General features: G+C 43.8%; 1 protein-coding gene across 3 annotated transcripts; it reads left to right on the top strand.

Annotated features, from left to right (window-relative positions):
• The first annotated feature begins 2083 nt into the window (after positions 1–2083).
• On the top strand, positions 2084–18876 carry mgarpa (mitochondria localized glutamic acid rich protein a). Of its 3 annotated transcripts, XM_073486246.1 has the most exons (8): positions 2084–2253; positions 4918–5018; positions 5875–5980; positions 7902–7919; positions 11045–11356; positions 14191–15311; positions 16819–16865; positions 17079–18876. In XM_073486246.1, the coding sequence occupies exons 1-7, from the start codon at positions 2178–2180 to the stop codon at positions 16852–16854; spliced, it is 1770 nt and encodes a 589-aa protein (XP_073342347.1). In that variant the 5' UTR covers positions 2084–2177; the 3' UTR covers positions 16855–16865; positions 17079–18876. The 3 variants fall into 3 exon arrangements, with proteins under 3 accessions (XP_073342347.1, XP_073342348.1, XP_073342349.1); XM_073486247.1 differs by lacking the exon at positions 16819–16865 and having other exon boundaries at positions 2085–2253; XM_073486248.1 differs by lacking the exons at positions 11045–11356; positions 14191–15311; positions 16819–16865; positions 17079–18876 and adding an exon at positions 8724–9784 and having other exon boundaries at positions 2099–2253.
• Positions 18877–20782: the final 1906 nt, after the last annotated feature.

Below are 20782 nucleotides of genomic sequence, written 5' to 3' on the forward strand. Positions count from 1 at the left end.
GCTGGTGTCATAAGTTGACCTGATTTAGGGTGAATCTTATAAGTCTAAAGTTGTAATATAGGAGGTGTAAAACTTTCTGTAGCTTATAAGTGACTTGCTTGTCCCAATAGTATATTACATACACATTCTGGCCAGGTTTTGAGCGTGTAGTGTGTTGGAGGTGGTGTAGTGGAGTAAAGCTGGAGCTGTGACACAAAGTTATTTGGACATGTAACTCCATGTGCTACTTTGAGGAGGGCTGATGATGATTTCCACGATGATCTACTCATGAATTCTGAGCCTCTTTGAAAATGTAAAGTGGATTTAAAGGCTCCGGTATGACCATGCTTGTATTTTATTATTTAACATTGTTAAGGGTGTACGCCATCACGTTTCAATAAAAGCACCCCAGCAGATGTGTTCGCATGGTGTTTCTTCAAAGTATTTCTTCATTTAACAGCAAGGTGTGTGCTTGAGCTGGGCTTGTATGCTAAAATCACATGATCTGTGTTCTCCTCAGAAAAATACAGGGAGAAATGTATGATTTCTTTATTTTGGCTTAATTTACATTCATTTGTGGGAATATCAGTAGTTCTTCGTTTGTTTTGATGGAGAACTTGTCTTCATACAGCCAATCAAATCGCTTCATTCCGCTCCAACAAGAGGCTGTAGTCTGTCGAGACCAAAACCTCATGCCGCAAGAACAGTTTCTTCCCCACGGCTCACGTATGTGGGCAGGAGGGGGGTCATAGCTGCATAAGCTGCTCACAGTCGGCTAGAGAGTCGGTGCAGATCCAGACCTGGAGTCACATCAGATTCTGCTCTGATCCGGAGCTGTTTAGGAGGAGAACTCAGAGATTACCTTTTAACTTTTGGGATTAAAAGTGGATTTATCTTCTCTCCTGTTTATCAACCTGACTGCAGCAGTGATCCGTGGAGGTGACCTCCATTGTCGGGGGTTTATGTTCTGTAATGTTGACTGCTGACTGGAGCTGGAGGGGAAATGTACTTTACTAATGGTGACCAGATGACCTGAAAAATTCAATACAAGTAGTAGTAGACAACAAGTAGTTGTCCAGAATCCTGAATCCTGTGCTAACTGCCTCAGAAATTAGACAAAACCACAGTTTTGATTAGTTATAGCCTAATAAAACATTAAATACCGTTCATTGTGAACACTGCGGGTAACACTAACACTCCTGCTGTCAAGCTGGCTTCATTGTTGATGTATGCACCACTAAACAACCATCACTACTGCTGAAAATCTATCTGATGTGACTCAGGCACTAATGTTCACAGATGAGGTCATGTTTTAAAGTTTTACTCATCTTGAATGTAGTCTCAGCAGCTCACTTCCCTGTCCTGAAAGTAGCGACAGGCGACCTAATGAACAGTGTTGGGTGACGTTACTTTTAAAAGTAACTCATCACGTTACAAGATCACTGCCATTAAAAAAGTAACCCATTACTGCTTTATCTACTGAGAAAAGTAAGGCATTGGAGTTTTTTAGAGTTACCAAAAATGGCGGTAAAACCCCATTTTGTTCAGTCTCTGTGTGACTGAAATGAGCTGTATTTCGTAGCTTAATGATGAAGCCTAATCCTCCGAGCACACTTTAATTTACATTGTTGAATCACATATGTCCATGCAGTCCTTGTTCTGTATAGAAGAAGAGATAATGTCTTGTCATGATAGGCTACATTATAGAAGGTATAGGTCTGTTGTGTTTCATATGACACCCCCTGCTCACCCCTGTGTCCAGGACATTCCTTTATTTAAACAGATCAGAAACAGTTTAATTCTTCTATACAGGTTATTTGGGCATTTTGTTGAAAGTAACTAAAAAGTAGTGTAATAAGTAATATATTGCTCTACGCTGACAGTAATATTGTAACATATTATATTACTTTAAAAATGAAGGTAACGAGTAATATGTAATGTATTGCATTTTGAAAGTAACTTGTAACAAGTTACATATTATATAAAACATGTTCTCTTAGATTTACCCTCCTCTTCTAGGGTGCTAACGACTCCTCATACAGATCATCTTCCTGCCGCTGTGTGGCACTAAGCAGCCTTCATACAGCCACAGAGGGCAGGTCTGTCCTCCGCCTCCTCCCGTCTCTTCAGCAGCCAGCAGCCATTCATCCAGCGTGTGCTGAAGCTGCAGCAGCCTCGTCCTATCCCGGAGAGCAGCGATGTTTTCCTGCAGAGCAGCCTGGCAGAGGTGTGGGCCTTTGGCACGGAGAGCAGCCTACAGGTTGCCCCGGGATGGTGAGTTTCATCAGCCAGGAAAAATACCTTTAAAACGAGGGGAAAACTACGTATTGTGTGTGTTATCCACGATATCTGCCTGGTGACGTTTTTCTCCGTGCCCGCTGCGATAGTACACGTTGTTCTCATGTCAGCCCGGCTGCGTGCGGGAGCGTGGTAATGGCTGCCCGTGTGATGTGAAGGTCAGCTGGCTGCTCTGGTTGAAGTCGGGGCAGGAGCTGCTGTGGTTTCACTGTGCGGGCAGGCTGGACATGAGGCGGCTGCCTGTGGAGACACGGTGAGTGTCTCCTGAGGGTGGAGCACAGCGGACACCACAGCGTGGAGCCTGCCCAGCCTCCCCTCCATACGTTACTTTATAAACGGTACGCGTTACATTTGAAGCCAGTGTAACGGGAGGCCCAGCAGCTCCTATATAAGAGCCACGAGGGAGGGAGCCGCGGTGAGGTGTCCTCTCCCTGAAGGTGAAGCGGCCTCTGCTGTTAACGTCAATGTACAGCATGTATACATTAGACTGTGACCTTCACCAGGCCGCGGAAACATGGTGGCCGCTGTCAGTCACGTGGCCTGTCTGTCTGTCTGTGTGTGTCTGTCAGTCTGACTGTCAGAGAGAGAGAGTGCGCGTGTGTGTGTGTGAGAGAGAGAGATGTATAGGGGGCATACATCCACGGCTGCTGTGAGCTGGCGACGGCCGGGTTCCGCAGCTCCTCTTCATCACGATGAAGTGACACATGGAGACTGTCAGCGTGTGGAGGCAGCCTGATGATGATGACGATGATGATGATGACGATGAAGAAGGACAGTCATCACTACATACCGTCACTTAGTCAGCAGAAAGGTGTCTGTGTGCTAACAGTCCCGTTAGCCTCCTGTAGGCTAACGTGAAGCTAACGTTACGTCAGCGCTGCACTGGAGCAGATGTGACCTCCAGTCTGTCAGTGCAGCTAACAGCGTGTCTCAGGGCGAAGGCCCTGTCCAAAGAGGACATCCATCCTTTAGGGTAGTAGGTCCTTTTTAATGATGTAACTGACTGGGACAGCGAGTTCAGGTGTAGCAGCCACCAGAGCTCCACATCATAGGACCGTCTCCTCCATGTTGACTGACCTGTCCTCTTCAGCTGCCTGCTTCAGGAAACTCCTGACAAAGCCCTGAGACTATAAAAAGATGGCAGCACGACATGCCCTCTCACGGAGGTTGTGCTTGCTGCCAGGCTCTGCTGGGGGCCCGTAAAGAGATTACCTCACAGTGATGTCCACTGTGCAGCCAACATCCGTCCAGAGACGAGACTCCAGCAGCCCTTCTTTCCCTCAGTGGGCCCGTTAACCAGAGCAGGGTATCATGCTGTAATCCTGTGACCTGTTGACCTGCCTCCCCCTCCGCCGATGATGAATTTCACCACCTTATCCCCCCCAACCCATACATCCACTTGAGCCGATTAACCGGCGTAAATAACAGGGTGGTGGGGGGTCGTGTCGGAGCCCTGCATACTGGGTAACTTCCTCACAGCCTAATCCAATATCAAATAAAACCTATTTCAATCTGCTGGATCTGGATTTTTGTTTAGGTTCTAATTGTACTCACTTACAGATACCAGCTGCCTAAACACACCTGATGTTATTCATCAAGATCCATATTCCCTGAGGCATTAACCAAAATGTTGACAAATCTCACAATGTTAAAGGAAATGAGAACAAATTCCTGGATCGGTCCCTTTATCTGGACCCACACCACAAGTTAATGGGCTCAGTTCTGGGCTGAGACCCACCCTCCATCCAAGGTTAGAGATCTGTTCAGTAGTTTTTGTGTAATCCTGCTGATACATGACGAACCGACAGACATCAGGTGAAAACATCACCTCCTCGGGGGAGGTAACAACAAAGCACCAGCAGTAAGTCCAGTTAAGAGCGAGACGTACAAAAAGACATGGCCCGGCTCAGTGCTGTCTGCGTCACAGCGTTGAGCTCCACGTTGGGTTTGTTGGATCTGTGGTGTTTGAGGTTGTAAGTGAGAGCCGATGTAAGCAGTATGGGAGGAGGTGTTGACTCTGGTTTTTGATAGTAAACAAAGCCTGCTCGCCTGCGTTTTTCTTCGCCGTGCTAAATGTTCCGTCTGCAAAGAAAGCGCTGGGCCAAACTCTGGGACTAGTTGATTAAAATTTTCCGTCGACCACTTTATCACCTGAAATCGCAGCACAAAATTAACATAATTAACATAACAGACCAAGACCAAACTGTGTCTCTTCTCAAAGGGTGTGAATTAGTGAAGTACCTTGCAGGCGCCAAACAAGTGCTGACAGGCTTATTTTTGGCAATCTAAATCTATGGCGCTAAATCCAATCAGAGTAGGAGGCATCATGAGCCCGAGAGCGCCTTAGGGTGCTCTCTCACCAATCCCTTTCTCACTGAGAGCCGAGGCTTATGGGTTCGTGCTGCACATTATTCCTGTCCTGAAGGAGCTTTTCAAAGCCACGAGGGTCTGTCCAGGGTCATCAACAGTGGGGGGACACAGAGGCAAAGCAGTTCAGGGGACTGCATGGTTAATTTAGATTCAGCCCCCTTTTGTTCCATCTGTGATCTGTCACTGAAGGGACCTCCTCTAACGGCTCTATTAGGAAAATCTAAAGAGTTATCAAACAGTCTAATGTGTGTCCTTTTAACCCTTTTCCAGTTGTGCAGCGGCGGCAGATGTCATCAGTTCCTGGTGGGTCTGGGGAGAACATAGTCTACGCCCTGCTGTGTGGTGGAGCCTTTGTTGGTGCTGTGACATACGTAAGTTATGTTGTTTCTAAAAGTTCACCTTTTCAGCTTCAACACATTTGACACCAACAGACACGGCGTCAGGTTAGCAGCTCTGACATATTCTGATTTACACAAGATGGTATTAAGGCCACTGTAAAAAATAAATAAATAAAAAAAAAATAAAAACTGACTTTAAAGGTGGTGTTGTGACATTCACAGTTCACACTGAGGACAGCAGGCTACTGCTGATTTAATGTAGCTGACGGACGGATCAGGCACATACATGCTTTATCGTCTTTATCGTTGTGGCCAAAATGGCGCCGCAGTCTCATCAATACTAAACTAATATACAAAAAGGCAGGCATGCTCCGAGGTGCATCCCCCCGCGAGGTTTTGCTTTTCCATCACAACTGGGCGACCTGCTTGATGGTGTGTCTTTTAAACCAATGACACGCTTGTCCCAATCCCTGCAGTACTATTGAAGAACCACCGCTAACAAAGTGGCTCTGCTAATTCAGTTAAAATATACTAATAACTTTTTCACAATAAAAGCCCCCCTATTATTTAGTCATTTAAAAGCTTTTATTATGAAGCAACATTACAGGAAACGTGTTTTCAGCAGCAGTAACTGAACATGAAAGCTGAAAGTGAACACGATGGATGGGGGCGGGCTTTTTTCTTAGCGTCAGAATTCTGAAAAAATTCAAAGCTCAATTTTTCACAGTGGCCCTTATCATTATTATTATTATTGTCATCATCATCATCATCATCATCATCATCATCATCATCCTGTAGATTTACGACGTATGTGGAATGTGAATCTTTTTAATTGAGGGCTGAGATCTGAACGGAAATATCAGACTGAGACTTGTTCCTCTGTCCACAGGCGGTCAGCACTGTGTCCACAGACAGCGCCAGGTTCAATGATCGCATTGCAGAAATCAATGCCAGACCCAAGACAGAGTGGGTACCTCGACCATGGCCATACAAGAGTAAGTATTCCTCCTCACCTGACACTTGCAGTTTTCACCCACTTTGCCATAGGCTGATCACAGACCAGATCCCTACACTGGCCTGCTCATGTGAATGTAAAAGTGGTTCTCAATAAAACTTTGCTCACTTGTTCTTGCTGTGTCGGTACAATCCAAATAGGATTTGGTTCTGATGGCTGCATTTTATTTTAGCTCCACTTCCACTTTGACAGGTTATATTGAGTTGAAGCTAAAAGGCTAACTAATCCTATAACCAATCCTTCACTTCGGTTCGGACCGTTTAAAACACAGCAATGATCTGCTCATCCTGGTTGTTTTCTGTTATTTTTAATCCGTTGGTGAGGACAAACAATCACTAGTAGGACCAGCATGCAAGTAGCATAAGAACATAGAAGCTTCGTCATTCGGCAAACCCTCCGACAGACAAACAGAGCAAACTCCTCAGCAAAATGCAAATGGACCCATGGATGGCACTATTGGCTTCAATGTGTTTTTGGAACAGCTGTCCTGACGCATGTTATATATACAGCTGACATGTGTCCTTTGCCATTAAGTCTTGCATTAATTTTGATTCATTACTGACTAGATAAATATTTGACATTGTCCATGTCTGAGCAGACGCCATATGAATGGACTGACTGACTTGTGGAGTAACTACAGATAATAATCATTTTGTCTCTGTGCTGTGGTAGTAGAAGTCATCTCTAGTTGTGTGAAGATGTTTTTAATAAACCATTTAGCAAAGGGGTTGGCAAACAGCAATGTGTGGGCTAAGTCTGGACTATAATTATTTATAAGAATTTAGAAATTGTAGCTTTATTGGATGATTCTAAAACTGTAAGACAAAAACTACTCCAGACAGAACAAGATAAATCCACTGCCAGATGACATCACAATGACACAAACTGACCACCTAATAATGAAACACCCCACGAGGAGAACAACACAGTGCTGGGCCTGGTTCTGCACTGTGTGAAGCCTGATGGCTCGTACTGTGGACAGCTCCTGGTGCTGAAACGAGAGCCAACAAGCATGAAAACTAAAATCATTTGAATGAATTGAGCAGTTTTATATCTGTCCAGCCTCGGCCTCACTTTGAGTGAAATGATTGAGTTCACCCTAAGCAAAGGATTGTGGGACAGTCCCAGATTATCCCCTGCTTATTTCAGCAGTGAGGGAACGCCACCAATGAAGAGACTCGGTCTGTTGGTAGAGTTGTCTCAGCAGCTTAGAGACGCAAGTACACACACACACACACACACACACACACACACACACACACACACACACACACACTGCTGTCCTGCCTGTTTATTATAGAACCATGCGTGCGAGAATGTGACTCCTGAAGTTGACGACGCTTTAGTCCAGTCAGACTGTACAGCAGCCCCCCTCTCTTATACAAACTCATTTCCTCTCAACATAAACATCTCTGCAGTACACGCGACTGTGTGTTCTGTTTGAATATTATCTGTGTGTCATCACTGATAGTTGGCTGACACTTTGTTGTGGCTAGCACACTCTTAACAGCCCATGTTCGGTTGTAGACAGGGGACATTAGTAGACTTGAACCAGTCTGACCAGTATGAATAAAACAAACACACTGTAGTGAACGGATCCCATCACTGTGTACAGTCACTAATGCATAGGAAGAAGAGTGTTCAGAGTCGGGTTTCAAATATGTATTAAAAGCATTGTTCTAAGGCAGTAACAGGTTAACTGTTGGAGTAAACAACAGTAACGAGTAGCTGTCCCTGATGCTATAACGTCTACCAGAGTTGAGAAAGCTAATTTGGGCATTCTTCAGAAAACAAACTCTAGTTTTTCCAGACATTTCTTTACTGCTCTACAACTGAGCAGCTACTGTTGCTGCAGCTCATTTCTATGTGAAACTTACACTGATGTTTGTGTTTGCTTGCAGAGGCGGACGATGAAGAGGGTGAGTTGTGTCATCACATCATTCATTGTCACTGCCTGAGAACTTTCTGACTGCTTCACTGAAATGTTGACCTGAGGTTGAGGAAATGTTGGCGTGGGCTCGACTGTGCTTGTAATAATTCCACTTGCAATCAAAGCTCATGATCCCACCAATCACTGAATGTTTTTAGCACTTGTTGCATGTTAGACCGTGGGAAGGAAATTAACCAAGTGTTGTACACAGAAATGACGACATCTACACCTAAATGGAAATAATGTGATTGCAACAGCAGACAGTTGTCACATCTAACACAGACCAATGCAGTTCATCAAGATCCATGCATGCCTCCCTCAGGAATGAACCAACATGTCGACAAACACCCTCTCACAATGTGGCCAATACAATTTTGACACATGTCCTCCCGTGCGACCTCTCTCACCTCTCCTCACTTTACCCTTCTGGCCCAAAGGCTTGGTCACCAGATCAGTCCGTCCTCTCTCTCCCTCCCACTCCTCACTGGGTCCTTCACATTAGCACAAGTAGGCTAGGCTTTCAATTCTTCCAGACTGTTGAAGACATGTCCGCTTCAAGTTGGACAAACTAGTGACGTTGTCATAATTTCCTCATGACTAAGGCTTCTTCTCATACGGCTTTCTCCATTAGCATTAGCAGTGCATCTCGCTAGCAGCCCATTACCATCTGTCACATGCGTAGCCTCTGGTTGAATGTAGATTGACTTTATTGTGTAAATTGAACGTGGCTTTTTAAAAGAGCTAAATCTTTTCTTCCCTTATCTCTAACTCTCTGTGTCTTTACTCTTTTCAGTGTAATGGTAAAGCTAAGGTCCTCTGTGGCCGCATGGATATTCGTCCTAGAACTGGACTCTTTGGATCTGAACAGGAAAACAAAACCCCTCTCTCCTCCTTCCCTGTTCTGCTAAGAAAGAAAGAAAACGAGTCCTCTTCTGAGCCTAAAACCTCTGGACAGTACTGTGAAGGATATTGATCCGGTGCTCCTTTTCTGCGTTTTGTTTTTTTGCCTCTTGCTGCTAAATGTTAATGTGTAAATCTGTGAAGAGGATTAATGGACTTGACAACAGTATCCACGATCCAGTTTTGTCAATGTACTATATCATGTTTGGTTATGAATGTTAAAAAATCTACTTTGTTTTTGTGGGACATTAGCCAGTCGGCCAACTGCTGTGCAGAGCTGTAATTGCTAACACACTGGCATGCACTGTTGTGAGTGATAGTAATCCATTAGCATTGTCCAAAGGGCTCTGTTAGCTGGTGTAGCCACCTTTACATTTAGATCTGTTTCAGGTCAACACATACAAATATTTATCTGCTGTCAGCGGCATTCATCTACTGTTGTTATGACTCCATGGCTGTGACAGCTGCGGGCGGAGGCATTATGTCGGGCCGTCCCTAATGCAATACTTTAGAGTAGCCATAATAAACCAATCGGTGCTAAATCTCGGTGCCTGAATGCATGTTTACTCATCAGTTTATTAGTATGTGTAGCACTGAAAAGCTAAGAAAAACTCTGTTTTACATGAGTTATTGATGCACACGGATAGGATCAGTGGTATAGAACTTATTAAACATTTTCAAGCAATAGCTATTTCAGGTGAAATAATGCTGATAATAGATTTGGCAGCTTAAATCAGATTTTTTTTGATTATTACGTTTTTTTGGTCTCATTTGCAATAGGAAAGTGTTTTGAATTTGCTCCAGCTACTATCACTCCCAACAGTCAGTGATCATGTGTTAAGCATCAGAGTCAAAGCTGGTCCCTGTCTCCCACAGCTTGGTATGTTCTTGTTAATGGTAAATGTAGAATGGTGAAGGTGTTCCTGAGTTAAAAATTAAAGACGCACAACCCCCTGGGCTGTCTCGGTGTCTGTCTCACTGTCAGACTGACTTTCAGACTTCCAGATAACTGATAGCTTGTTAATCGGATGGTAAGAACCAAGATTCAACTTCACCCCCTCTACCCTCCACCTAACCCTGCACTCCTCTCCCTCCTCTTCCCCTCCCTCCCTCCCTCTCGTCTCTTTCATGCCCCTCCCTGTCTTTGAGTTTGCATGCACACGGTGTAGTAAAGTTGTCGCCTCTGGGTTTTTCAGGTGATGTATTCACTGAGGCAGCGGTAAGGTTTGGACTGGCATGTCTAGAAGAAGCATTTCCCGATAGACCTGCTAAGAATATGATCGGCTCTCGGTAGCTGTGTTTCCATCCAGCTGTCAGACTCACTTGAGTCTGACTTTCCAAGCAAGTTGAAAACATTGAACCATCATAATATCCAAAGTATGGCCCAGGACACTGCTGCTGCTGTCCCATTTACGTCGAAAACAGTGGAGGTGTTGGCAGCAACCACTCGCTGTCTCAAATCGGAGATGTTCAGAAATGTTTTAGAACAGTCACTTGTTTTAAACTAATCAACTAACAGTGCTCTAAATTACTTCAGATTTTTTGCCCTCCAATACTGTCAGGCTGTTGGATTTTTAAAATGCAGCAAAGAATCTCAGCTGCCTCACAAGGTAAACAGCCAGCGGGGAAACTTGCTCAGCAAGTCAGGGTCAAGCGTCAGCGTTTTGTAGGTCTGGAACTCACTGTGCTTTAGTCCAGCTAACACCAAAGTGCATTACACTGTCAGCTCTCTCACTACACTGCTGTTCAGTGTGCACGATTTCTTTCAGTTAAATATTGACAATATTTTTACATGTTGGAGTGTTTTTTTCACATTTCCAATAAAAAGTGACAGCCCTACTACTGTTGAGCTTTATTGGTATCCCGAAACATTTTCATCGTCTTTTCTCTCGTCGTTGTCCGTCTCACACCTTGGATGGAAACCCAGCTACTGATAGTATATGAATCATGTTTACTATGCCTTTTTAAATATTTAATCAAAATAGCTAACATTTGAGAAGAGATGTTTTGCCTTGTTGATCTTCTTACATGCAGCTTTTCAAACTCCATGTGTCTGTACCAGTGAAAACTGTAGTTTGGCTGGGAGGCGGGGGGGTTTGTAGAGTGAACATCAAGACTACTGGCTGCTCAGTGTAGAAGACAACAGAATGTTTATGTCCTGTCAGTCAAACCAATGCTGTGGCTGAAACTGTCCCCCTGGTTCTTGTGTTCCAGGTGAGGAGGAGGAGGAGGCAGCAGCTGAGGAGGAGGCAGCAGCTGAGGAGACCAGTGAAGAGGCTGAAGCTGTCGAAGAGGAGGCCCCTGCAGCTGCTGATGGCGAGGCAGACACTGTAGTGGAGGCAGTCGCCGAGGTCGTAGAAGAGGCTGCCGAGGCCGTTGCAGAGGTGGCTGAGGTCGTTGCTGAAGCTGCGCAGGAAGTGGAGGCGGTGGCAGAAGAAGTGGTCCAAGTGGCTGAAGCTGTTGAAGAGGCTGCTGAGGCCATTGCAGAACCACCAGCTGTTGCTGCCGAGGAGCCCGAAAGCAACGGTACGACTTCTTCCTCTGAGGAGGAGGAGGCAGCTGCCTCCGACGCCTGAGGTTCCACACATTCACCACAGGGAGACACACACACACATTACCAGACGCACACTTGACTATCTCTTAACTACCTTAACTAAAGGGTTGGTGGCAGTAGGTCATTTTCCTCCCTCACAACACTGGGAACAACAAAACTGGTAACTTCCGGTCACTGTCTAGAACCACTAGAGGTTAGCTGCTTCTCCTCGGGTGCCTGGTTCACCTCTTACTGATCGTTCTCTTCTGTCTTCCTAGAGCTGTATATTTTCCCTTTTATTTATTGGAGCGGGTATAGGGGGCAGCATTGTGTGCATTTCTTCACGCAAAGAGGACATAAGATTTTTCTGGAGCGCAGAGTAGATTACTTTGTATGATGTCTATATTCGTTCAGGTTATTATGTTTGAAAACGAGGGAGGCAACAGGTTCCTCTTGATTTCCAACTGCACACCACAGTGAGGCATTTCCACAGTGAGGTCTTTATGTGACGCTCATTGGCAGTTATGGGTGAAATAAATGTGATCACTCTCAGTACAAACATCATGTATGCATGATTGGCCCTGATATCGTACAGTAAATGGCACTGAACCCTGTTTATTCCCCCATGAGAATATCACGAGCCGTATTAAATCTGGGTTAACCAACCACACACAAGAAAAGCGACATGGCAAGAGAACAAGCAGGAACACCCCTCAAATGCTGTCATATCGTTGGTATCGCTTTGTTATGAAGCCCCTAATGATATTCGATGAGATTTAACAAACGCTGTATTTCCTTGATACAAACCTCTGTAATGTTGTTATACTTTGCCAGTTATCACAGAGCAGGTAGATGCCTGTTTATCCTTTTTAAACTGTGGTACAGTTGTGTATATCCTTCAGTAAGATGAGATGGTTCTGAGATTGTGTACAAACCCTGTAACTGCTGCAGTGTGTTAGTGTCCTCAAGTGTAATGTGAATCTGTCAGAAATCGTACAGTCGGAGTAAATGTCAGACATAATGACACTATTTAGTGATTCAAACCATATGTGATCATATTTTTATTTTGCTTATAACTGGATAACGAGCACTGTGAACAATTTGCGGTAATTCATCGAGCCATACAATAAAGCTTTTCTCAAACTGGAAAGGTTTACTGCCGTCTTTAATTTGTCTGAATTGGTGTTATTGCAGTCATTTGTATTGGAGCCTTAAAATAAGGACTTTCTATCCATTCATTCCAGTTCAACAATTACATTTCAGTGCTTATTTTGTCTTCAGAGATCCACAAATTCATTTTTCTGTAAATAACATTAGTATATTCAATATGTGAGGGATGTTTTGAAGTGAACTAACCGACACAAGCATGATCTTTTCATTTATTATTAAGAGCATTTTCACCATCTTCTCACTGCTTTCTGCATTCGACTCTGCTTTGCTGCACTGTGTATCACAAATGCACTTCTGCGTTCATCAAGACACAACCCCTCTGTTTGCACGGTGATTTACTTCAAAAGGGTTTATTTGCATGTTATAGCTACATCTGTTCCATATGTATTGCTAAAAATCTGTCCCTGTACTTAGCAGTGAGCATTTGAAGGAGGTATGCTGGGTGATTGGTGTCATGCCTGTGTTTTTAAATCTTAAATAGAGCTACACTTGATACGTTGGCACGGCTGATATTTTCACATTCTACCTTATGCCTCACATATTATACCAGTACTGCTGTATATTCTGACCAACAAGTGACTAGAAATTGTAGTGCTAAATCACAGAGGGCTGACGGGGTATTTTTCAACTATAAAATGAAACCAGTACATCCTGTCTCAAAGACACTTCTTTAAAGCAACATTATGTAGAAATTAGTATTTTGCATGATTTGGCTCCCCCACCATCTCAGTGCAACACAACTGTCATAAACACAAATCCCAGGTTTCTGTAACACTTTGTCAGATGTAATGTAACGTTAGCTGCTAACTAAAAACAAAACTCAGCACGTCATAAAAAATGTTACGTCTTCAAAACGTACAGTATGTGTTGAAGTAAACATGCATGCTCAGGTGTTTTTTGCCATGCTGCAGTCATAGTTTGTACAAGTGTTGCACACAACTCAGAACAGTAAGAGCACGCTAAGCTAACGTAATCTGAACCAGAGACAGTAACGCCTGGCTGTAACATGCTACCAGCTAAAGCTCTGTTGAAAAGGGCTGACTTGGCTTTTGATCAAAACTAGCGAGTTGACAACTTTGCTAACAGCCAAACACCAACAACACAAGACATATAGCTGTAACATATACCCAGCTAATATCACTCACTATTCATCAGCAACAAGTCCAGCTCTGCATCTGTCTGCAGCCTTTTATTTAGTGAAGCTGTAGCCAGTGACTTAAAGTCAGTCACATTCTGGCTCCGCACCTAAAGACTTCCTCCTAGTGGTCCAAAGCTGCAGTGATAGCGGTGTGAACACCAACACTTACCGGCAGTGCTCCAAGCAGTGTCCGCTAGGCTAGCAAAGCTAACTTGCAGCTACAGTAGCAGCAGTTACAGGTTGTGTGTAGACTGTGTATATTTTTTATTTTTATATGGAGGTACTTCATTGGTTTGTTGCACTGCTCTCTTCAACTTCTGCCACTACTGCCTGTTATCTTTGCACCTGCATGTAGTCACAATCCACCAGATTTGCTTCACTTAATTCTCTAACCCGAGAACGGTCTCACAATTGCCCAACAAGTTACGTCATCTAACCACCCTAAGTTGTGTAAACTAAATGTAGGAAAATATAACTTGAATATTAGTGATGTTTGGATGGCTGGACTTTGTGTTGCAGTGTTGCTGGCTGCTGCCTCTACTCTAGAGGTGCCGAAGATAGCTGAAGTAAACGAAGGCTCGGCACCCGTTGTTGAAGACCTCAAAGACGAAGAGTCCCCGGCATCACTGGAGGCAACGCCTGTTGAAGAAATTTCACCAGTAGAGGAGGCTCCTTCCCCAGTAGAAGCAGCTGCTGCACCAGTGGAAGTTGCACCAGTTGAAGAGGCTCCCGCACCAGTAGTCGAAGAGGCGCCCGCACCAGTAGTCGAGGAGGCGCCCGCACCAGTAGTCGAAGAGGCGCCCGCACCAGTAGTCGAGGAGGCGCCCGCACCAGTAGTCGAGGAGGCGCCCGCACCAGTTGTCGGGGAGGCTCCCGCACCAGTTGTCGAGGAGGCTCCCGCACCAGTTGTCGAAGAGGCGCCCGCACCAGTTGTCGAGGAGGCTCCCGCACCAGTAGTCGAAGAGGCTCCCGCACCAGTAGTCGAAGAGGCTCCCGCACCAGTAGTCGAAGAGGCTCCCGCACCAGTAGTCGAGGAGGCTCCCGCACCAGTAGTCGAGGAGGCGCCCGCACCAGTAGTCGAGGAGGCGCCCGCACCAGTAGTCGAGGAGGCGCCCGCACCAGTAGTCGAGGAGGCGCCCGCACCAGTAGTCGAGGAGGCGCCCGCACCAGTTGTCGAGGAGGCGCCCGCACCAGTTGTCGAAGAGGCGCCCGCACCAGTAGTCGAAGAGGCCCAAGCAACAGTAGAGGTTGCATCAGTAGAAGAGACACCTGCACCAGTTGTTGAAGCTCCAGCACCAGTTGAAGTTGTACCAGTGGTAGAAAAAGCCGATGAACCAGTTGTTGAAGTTGCCTCTGCACCAGTCGAACCTGATGATACTGCAGCTCTAGTTGAAGAACCAGTCACCACAACAGTTGTAGAAGTTGCAGCAGCCCCTATTGCAGAAGAAGCCAGCCCTGTGGTGGAAGAACCAGCTGCAGCGCCTGCAGAGACCCCAGCAGAAGGTCCCAAGAGAGAGTACATTGTTGTGGTTTTGGATGGAACCCCTAAAGCGGATAAACAGGCCAAGGTTCTGGGAGTAGGGCCCATGACTGGTAGAATCATCCCAGCTCCAGAAGATGACGATGCTCCTGCTTCTGAGGTACCAGATAACATTTAAGATTCCATGTACTCTCCATGTCCCTTGTATTATTTTCTCATTAAACCTGCTCAGTTAGGTGAAGCCAAGATGTTGGGTTACATTGGTGGCAGCTGTGTTTCTTTACTGCAGGCCACTGTTGGTGTGTTCCTCTCCTCATGCGGTTATTTGCATTTTAGCTTCCTAGCTACAGTTGCGGTCAAAAGTTTCCATCCACTCATAAAGAACATGTATATCATGGCAGTCTTCAGTCCCAATGATTTCTACAGCTCTCATGTTTCTGTGATGAATGAGAGGAACACAAACTACTTTGTCACAAAAACATTCATGAAGTTTGTTTCAGTAATGAATTTATTATAGGTCTTCTGAAAATGTGACCAAACCTGCTGGATCAAAAATATACATACAGCAATTCTAATATTTGGTTAAATGTCATTTCCATCTGAACCAGGTGGAAACTTGTTTCTTCATACACAGTCCACATGTTCTCGATGGTGTTCAAGTCAGAACTTTAGGAAGGCCATTCCAAAACCTCAATTCGAGCCTGATTGATCCATTCCTTTATCACTTTTGATGTGTGTTTGCGATCACTGTCCTGTTGGAACACCCAACTGCACCCCAGACCCAATCGTCTGGCTGATGATTTTAGGTTTTCCTGAAGGATTTGGAGATAATTTTCCTCCTTTTCCATTTACTTTCTTTAGAGCAGCAAAACAGCCCCACAGCATAGTACTACCAGGACCATGCTTGACGGTAGGTATGGTGTTCTTGGGGTTACAGGCCTCACTTTCTCTCCTCAAAACATATTGCTGCTCTTTGTGGCCAACCATCTCAGTTTTTGTTTCATGTGACCACACAGTTTTCCTCCAGAAGGTTTTTTCTTTGTCCATGTGATCAGCAGCAAACTTCAGCCGAGCTTTAAGGCGCTGCGTCTGGAGCAAGGGCTTTGTTCAACACGGCAGCCTCTCAGCTCATGTTGATGTAAAACACACTTGGCTGTGTACACTGACACCTGAGAGGTGTAGAAATCATTGAACTGAAGACTGCCATGATATACATGTTCTTTATGAGTGGATGAAAACTTTTGCCTGCGACTGCACCTGGCTGAACAAAGCTAAGTTACAGACATGTGGTGCAGAGACAATGACCCTTTTTAAACCTAGCACAGGGATGTATGTCAATAGTGACGGGAGACAGTTCTCTGCGCTGGGTGAGACCAGTGGGTCAGAACGGCAGCGAGTAAAGTAGTATGCTAATGTGCAACTGCTGAGGGGACACACCACCGACGATGTAATCACGATGTTTCACTGTGGACATCGTCAAAAGCCAATTTTGGTAGACATCTCCCAACACGAAGTTGTAGAGTTTAACAGTATTTTAGGAATGAGCTGAAGACACCAGTTGTATTGTGAGGATGCTTCAGTATGATATCTGTTTTCACCCCTGCTTGTCTTCATCAGTGTGGACTTTAAAAATAACTCTAACATGGATTTTAAACTCTGCTATTCAGGGTAGGCGACGTCTTCTTAGGATGCAAATGCAGTAGTTCCAACTAAGGTACTGAGCCTTTTATTATCTCTAATGTACCATGGTAGAGAAGGCTGTGGAGACACTGTACTTGTGAATAGAATTTGACATCCCTACCCTTCATGTCCATGTTCTTATACTTCAGGTTTAAATACACTGTAGGAATGTAGAAAACAAATGCAACGTATTTCATACAGACAGTGTACAGTACTGTTGACCTATGTATTTCTGTCCTCATCACAGTAAATGGCTCCTGAATGATGACTATCCTGCAGAAGAGGATGTGCCTTTCTCCTACACTTGCCCCCCCACCCCCACCCCAAAGGACACAAGGGACTAATATGTGGTTCCAGTGTAAAATGACCATAGTGTACAATGTGTGGGACCGTCATGCCAACATATTCATGGTGCCCCTACAGCCCGATTACTGTGACATTCCACTCTGACTTGCATGTCTTGACTCCATAGTCCTCACTGAGCCCAGTCAGTAGTTGAACACATCTCTGTTTTGTCTTTTAGCCGCCTCACTCTTGTAACAACCTGTTACTGTTGTGGACAAACTGAGCCATTCACCTCCAGATTTTTTCTTGTTTACTGCCTCAAAAATCACTCCAGTGGAATCCTCCATACTCCTCCCCACATCCTGTCAACCCAGTCAATGCCCAGCCACTTGTGATGTGAACCTACAGTATTATCTCTTGAAACGAGGGCTCTTTTTGAGTCACCAGCATTCTTTACAGTACCCGACCTCAGGTTCTTCCTCTGCTCCTCTTGAACTGTTGCTCTGGTTTATCTTTTTTATGAAGAAACCCTTTGAGCACACTGGCTCAGTAGTTACCTTGTTACCTCAGTTTTTTCTCTCGTGTTTAAAATCACACTACAGACCTCCTCTTGATGCTATCGCAATGTTACAGCTCCTAAGCAAACGACTCAATTGCTAAGCCACTATCTTCACCAAACACATTGTTACTTCTTAGAATTTGATCACCAAGACACCTTCTCCTGTAAGACACTTGATTCCCCTTATGTTCTACACACACACACACACACACACACACACACACACACACACACACACACACACACACACACACACACACACACACACACACACAGAGTGCTGTACTACTCTGTTTGGGTTAAAACTCATGGTTCACTTTCGGCCACACCCCAGTTGAGGATGTCCCAGCAGGTATTTTCCCTTGAAGGTTGTTGGGTAACACCAGCTGTGACATCATGATGGGGGTGTGGCCAGATAGGAAATGTTTAGACCCATAGAGGGCAGTGCAGCAGGTGTTTTCTTGTCTAGATTTAGCATTGTTACCTTTTTAAGGTGAGTTTGTTCCTCCTCTTTTTGCAGACAATCTAATGAATACATAGTGAATGTGATAAATACCCTGATAGTATGTTGTAACCTCATTTGCACAATCCATATTCAATCATGGTCAAAGTGGGAAATCCCTTTCCGTCAATGATACTGAGTTAAAGAGAAGGGATACTGGTTTTGCCTTGACAGCGTCATGGATCTGTCAGGACAAGTTGTTAGGTGGGTAGGGGAATACATAAACAGAATCATGTTCTTTCACTCTTCTGTCTTTTGGAGAGCTTTTTGTTCTAGCAGTCAGTCCTGTGTGGTTGTAATTGAAAGGCTTGCAGCAAGTACGAACGTCCATGATACTGGTGTGACATGAAGTGTGTGTGTTTGGGAAGTGTTGCAGTATGTCTGAAGAAAGGTCTCTGTGTGAAATGCTTCCACAGCTCTGTTGTACTGTCTTCATTAAGTTCCTCTTTCAGATTTTCTTTACCTCTACTTTTGAATTTCTGTCTTTCTTAGCTTGACATATGCTATATTGAAATAGATCAGAGCTGAGGGAAGAACTGAACTTAGTGTTAGCAGGTATTTTAAAGAAATTAGATTTAGAAAATGACACTGTCCTTAGTGCTCAAAGGCACGTGTCTGGCATAGGATGTAAGTGAGTGACTGGCTGTTTCACACGACTGTTTTTCTTGTTTTTGCAAAATAAAGAGGGATTAAACATGATGTCTGTTGTTTTTTTAAGACCAATTCTTCCCAAGAACACCTAAGCTGACATGACTGTGTGTGTGTGCTCTATGTCAAAAAAACAAGCAAGAGATGAAGTTCAGTGACTTACCTTTGTGTAAAAATTGAGATAGATGGGTATAACACCTTGAGTTTGGGTTAGGTGAGCCCAGATTAATTGAGAACAGATCTTTCACCAGCCTCTGACTGATGAGATGCTACATGAACACAGGTTTTGGTTTTCTAACGCTAGTGATATCGGCAACATTTCATTTTACAAGTCTGGAAATGTCGTGTTAAGTAGGTTGCATTTACCAAGCAACATATTTGAAATGACCCCCGCCAATTACAATAATGACCTAAAAAAAATGTAAATGACTCCAACATGATTTAATAAAAATATTCTTTTTTTTTTCTTTTTCCAACAAGCAGTTCATAAATGTGTGCTAATTTCTTTAAACTTTTTCCAGGAAACTTCCAATTAGTTTCTGTCTAACTTCTGCTGATCAGTAAATTAAAGACAATTTTTTATTTTCACCAATTCAATAATCGGACTCTGTGTCTGACACATGCACATACCCAGGTACTTAAATGGTTTGAAATATGATTATTTTTTTCCCTGTTATTAGTTTATTTGTCTCAAAATATAAAGAGTGACACCTGACAGTGGTGTGAAGGCATTGTTAGGCCTCAATAGGTAATTTCATAATGTTTAAAATGGGAAATTAACTTCTCGATGATGTTGTATTTGTGTGTAATTATTTTTATGGTGGCTAACTATGAAATGTATTAAAGAAATTAGCGATTTATTGACTGCTTGTTGGAAAATCACAGAATATTATTAGATCATGTTGGGATAGTTTTCAATACATTTTGAGGTAATTATTGTGATATTTTGGGGGTAATCTAAACAAAATTTCAAATATGTTACCTGGTAATAATGACTTGCCGTGACATTTGCAGACCTGTACAATGAAGAGTTACCATGTGTCCTCTCTTTTTCTCTGTCACACACCAATCAGGCTTTAGAAACATATTAATCAGGATCTGATTGGTGGATGGTTTGGTCACTGCCAAACAAATCTTTCTCACCCACACTAGAGAAGCAACTAAGCTGAGTTTTTAAATGCTAAACTGTTAATGAATAATAGAAATGGATGTTTTAATTTACTAAACATTTCATGTAATAGACAAATAGACCTGAGTCTAATGCTCATCAACTTCTGCTATTATGCTACGTTTAGTACCATTTCTGAACCCGGTTACCCAAAGTCACATAGGCTCGCTTTAAGTTATCTGCCGAAATATACAGTGGAGGTGATGGAATTTTACTTTTAAAGAAGCACTCTGTAGTTTTGTAGAAGAAATGTTAATGAGCAGGGAAAGATCTTCATTGGCTGATTTTTTTCTGCCTAAACAAACTAAATAAACAAACTCTCTTTGTTTCCATGACTGAATAAACACACTGACCTTAAGGGACAACACAATTTATACTGTTTTAATTTGTTTATATGTGGCGGACCCTGCCACCTTTCTAGCTTCAAACAGTGTTCTGGGACCTTATTTTCCTTTTGAGAACCGTATGTTTACTCACTTATGGAAAAAGTTTGCATTATTTCCTCATTAGTATTTTAAATATTACAATTCGGAGTTTAATCTCTTCTCCAAAACCACATAGTGCTCCTTTAACTTTTGCAAAAATAACAATAGTGCAATATAAAGATACTCTGTTACAAATAAGTCTGAACAGTCTCTTGTTGCTGCTGCTGCTGAGCCAGTGAAGGAGATACGAGTTTTCTTAGCACGCAGTACTTACGAGGTTTTGCTCATTGTTGATGAGGTTTTGTCGTGGTGACGTCACGGCGGGCTGTGTGTGTGCGCGCGCGCGTGTGTATGTGTGTGTTGT

The sequence above is a fragment of the Pagrus major genome, chromosome 18, assembly GCF_040436345.1.
Source record: "Pagrus major chromosome 18, Pma_NU_1.0".
Lineage (NCBI taxonomy): Eukaryota > Metazoa > Chordata > Actinopteri > Spariformes > Sparidae > Pagrus > Pagrus major.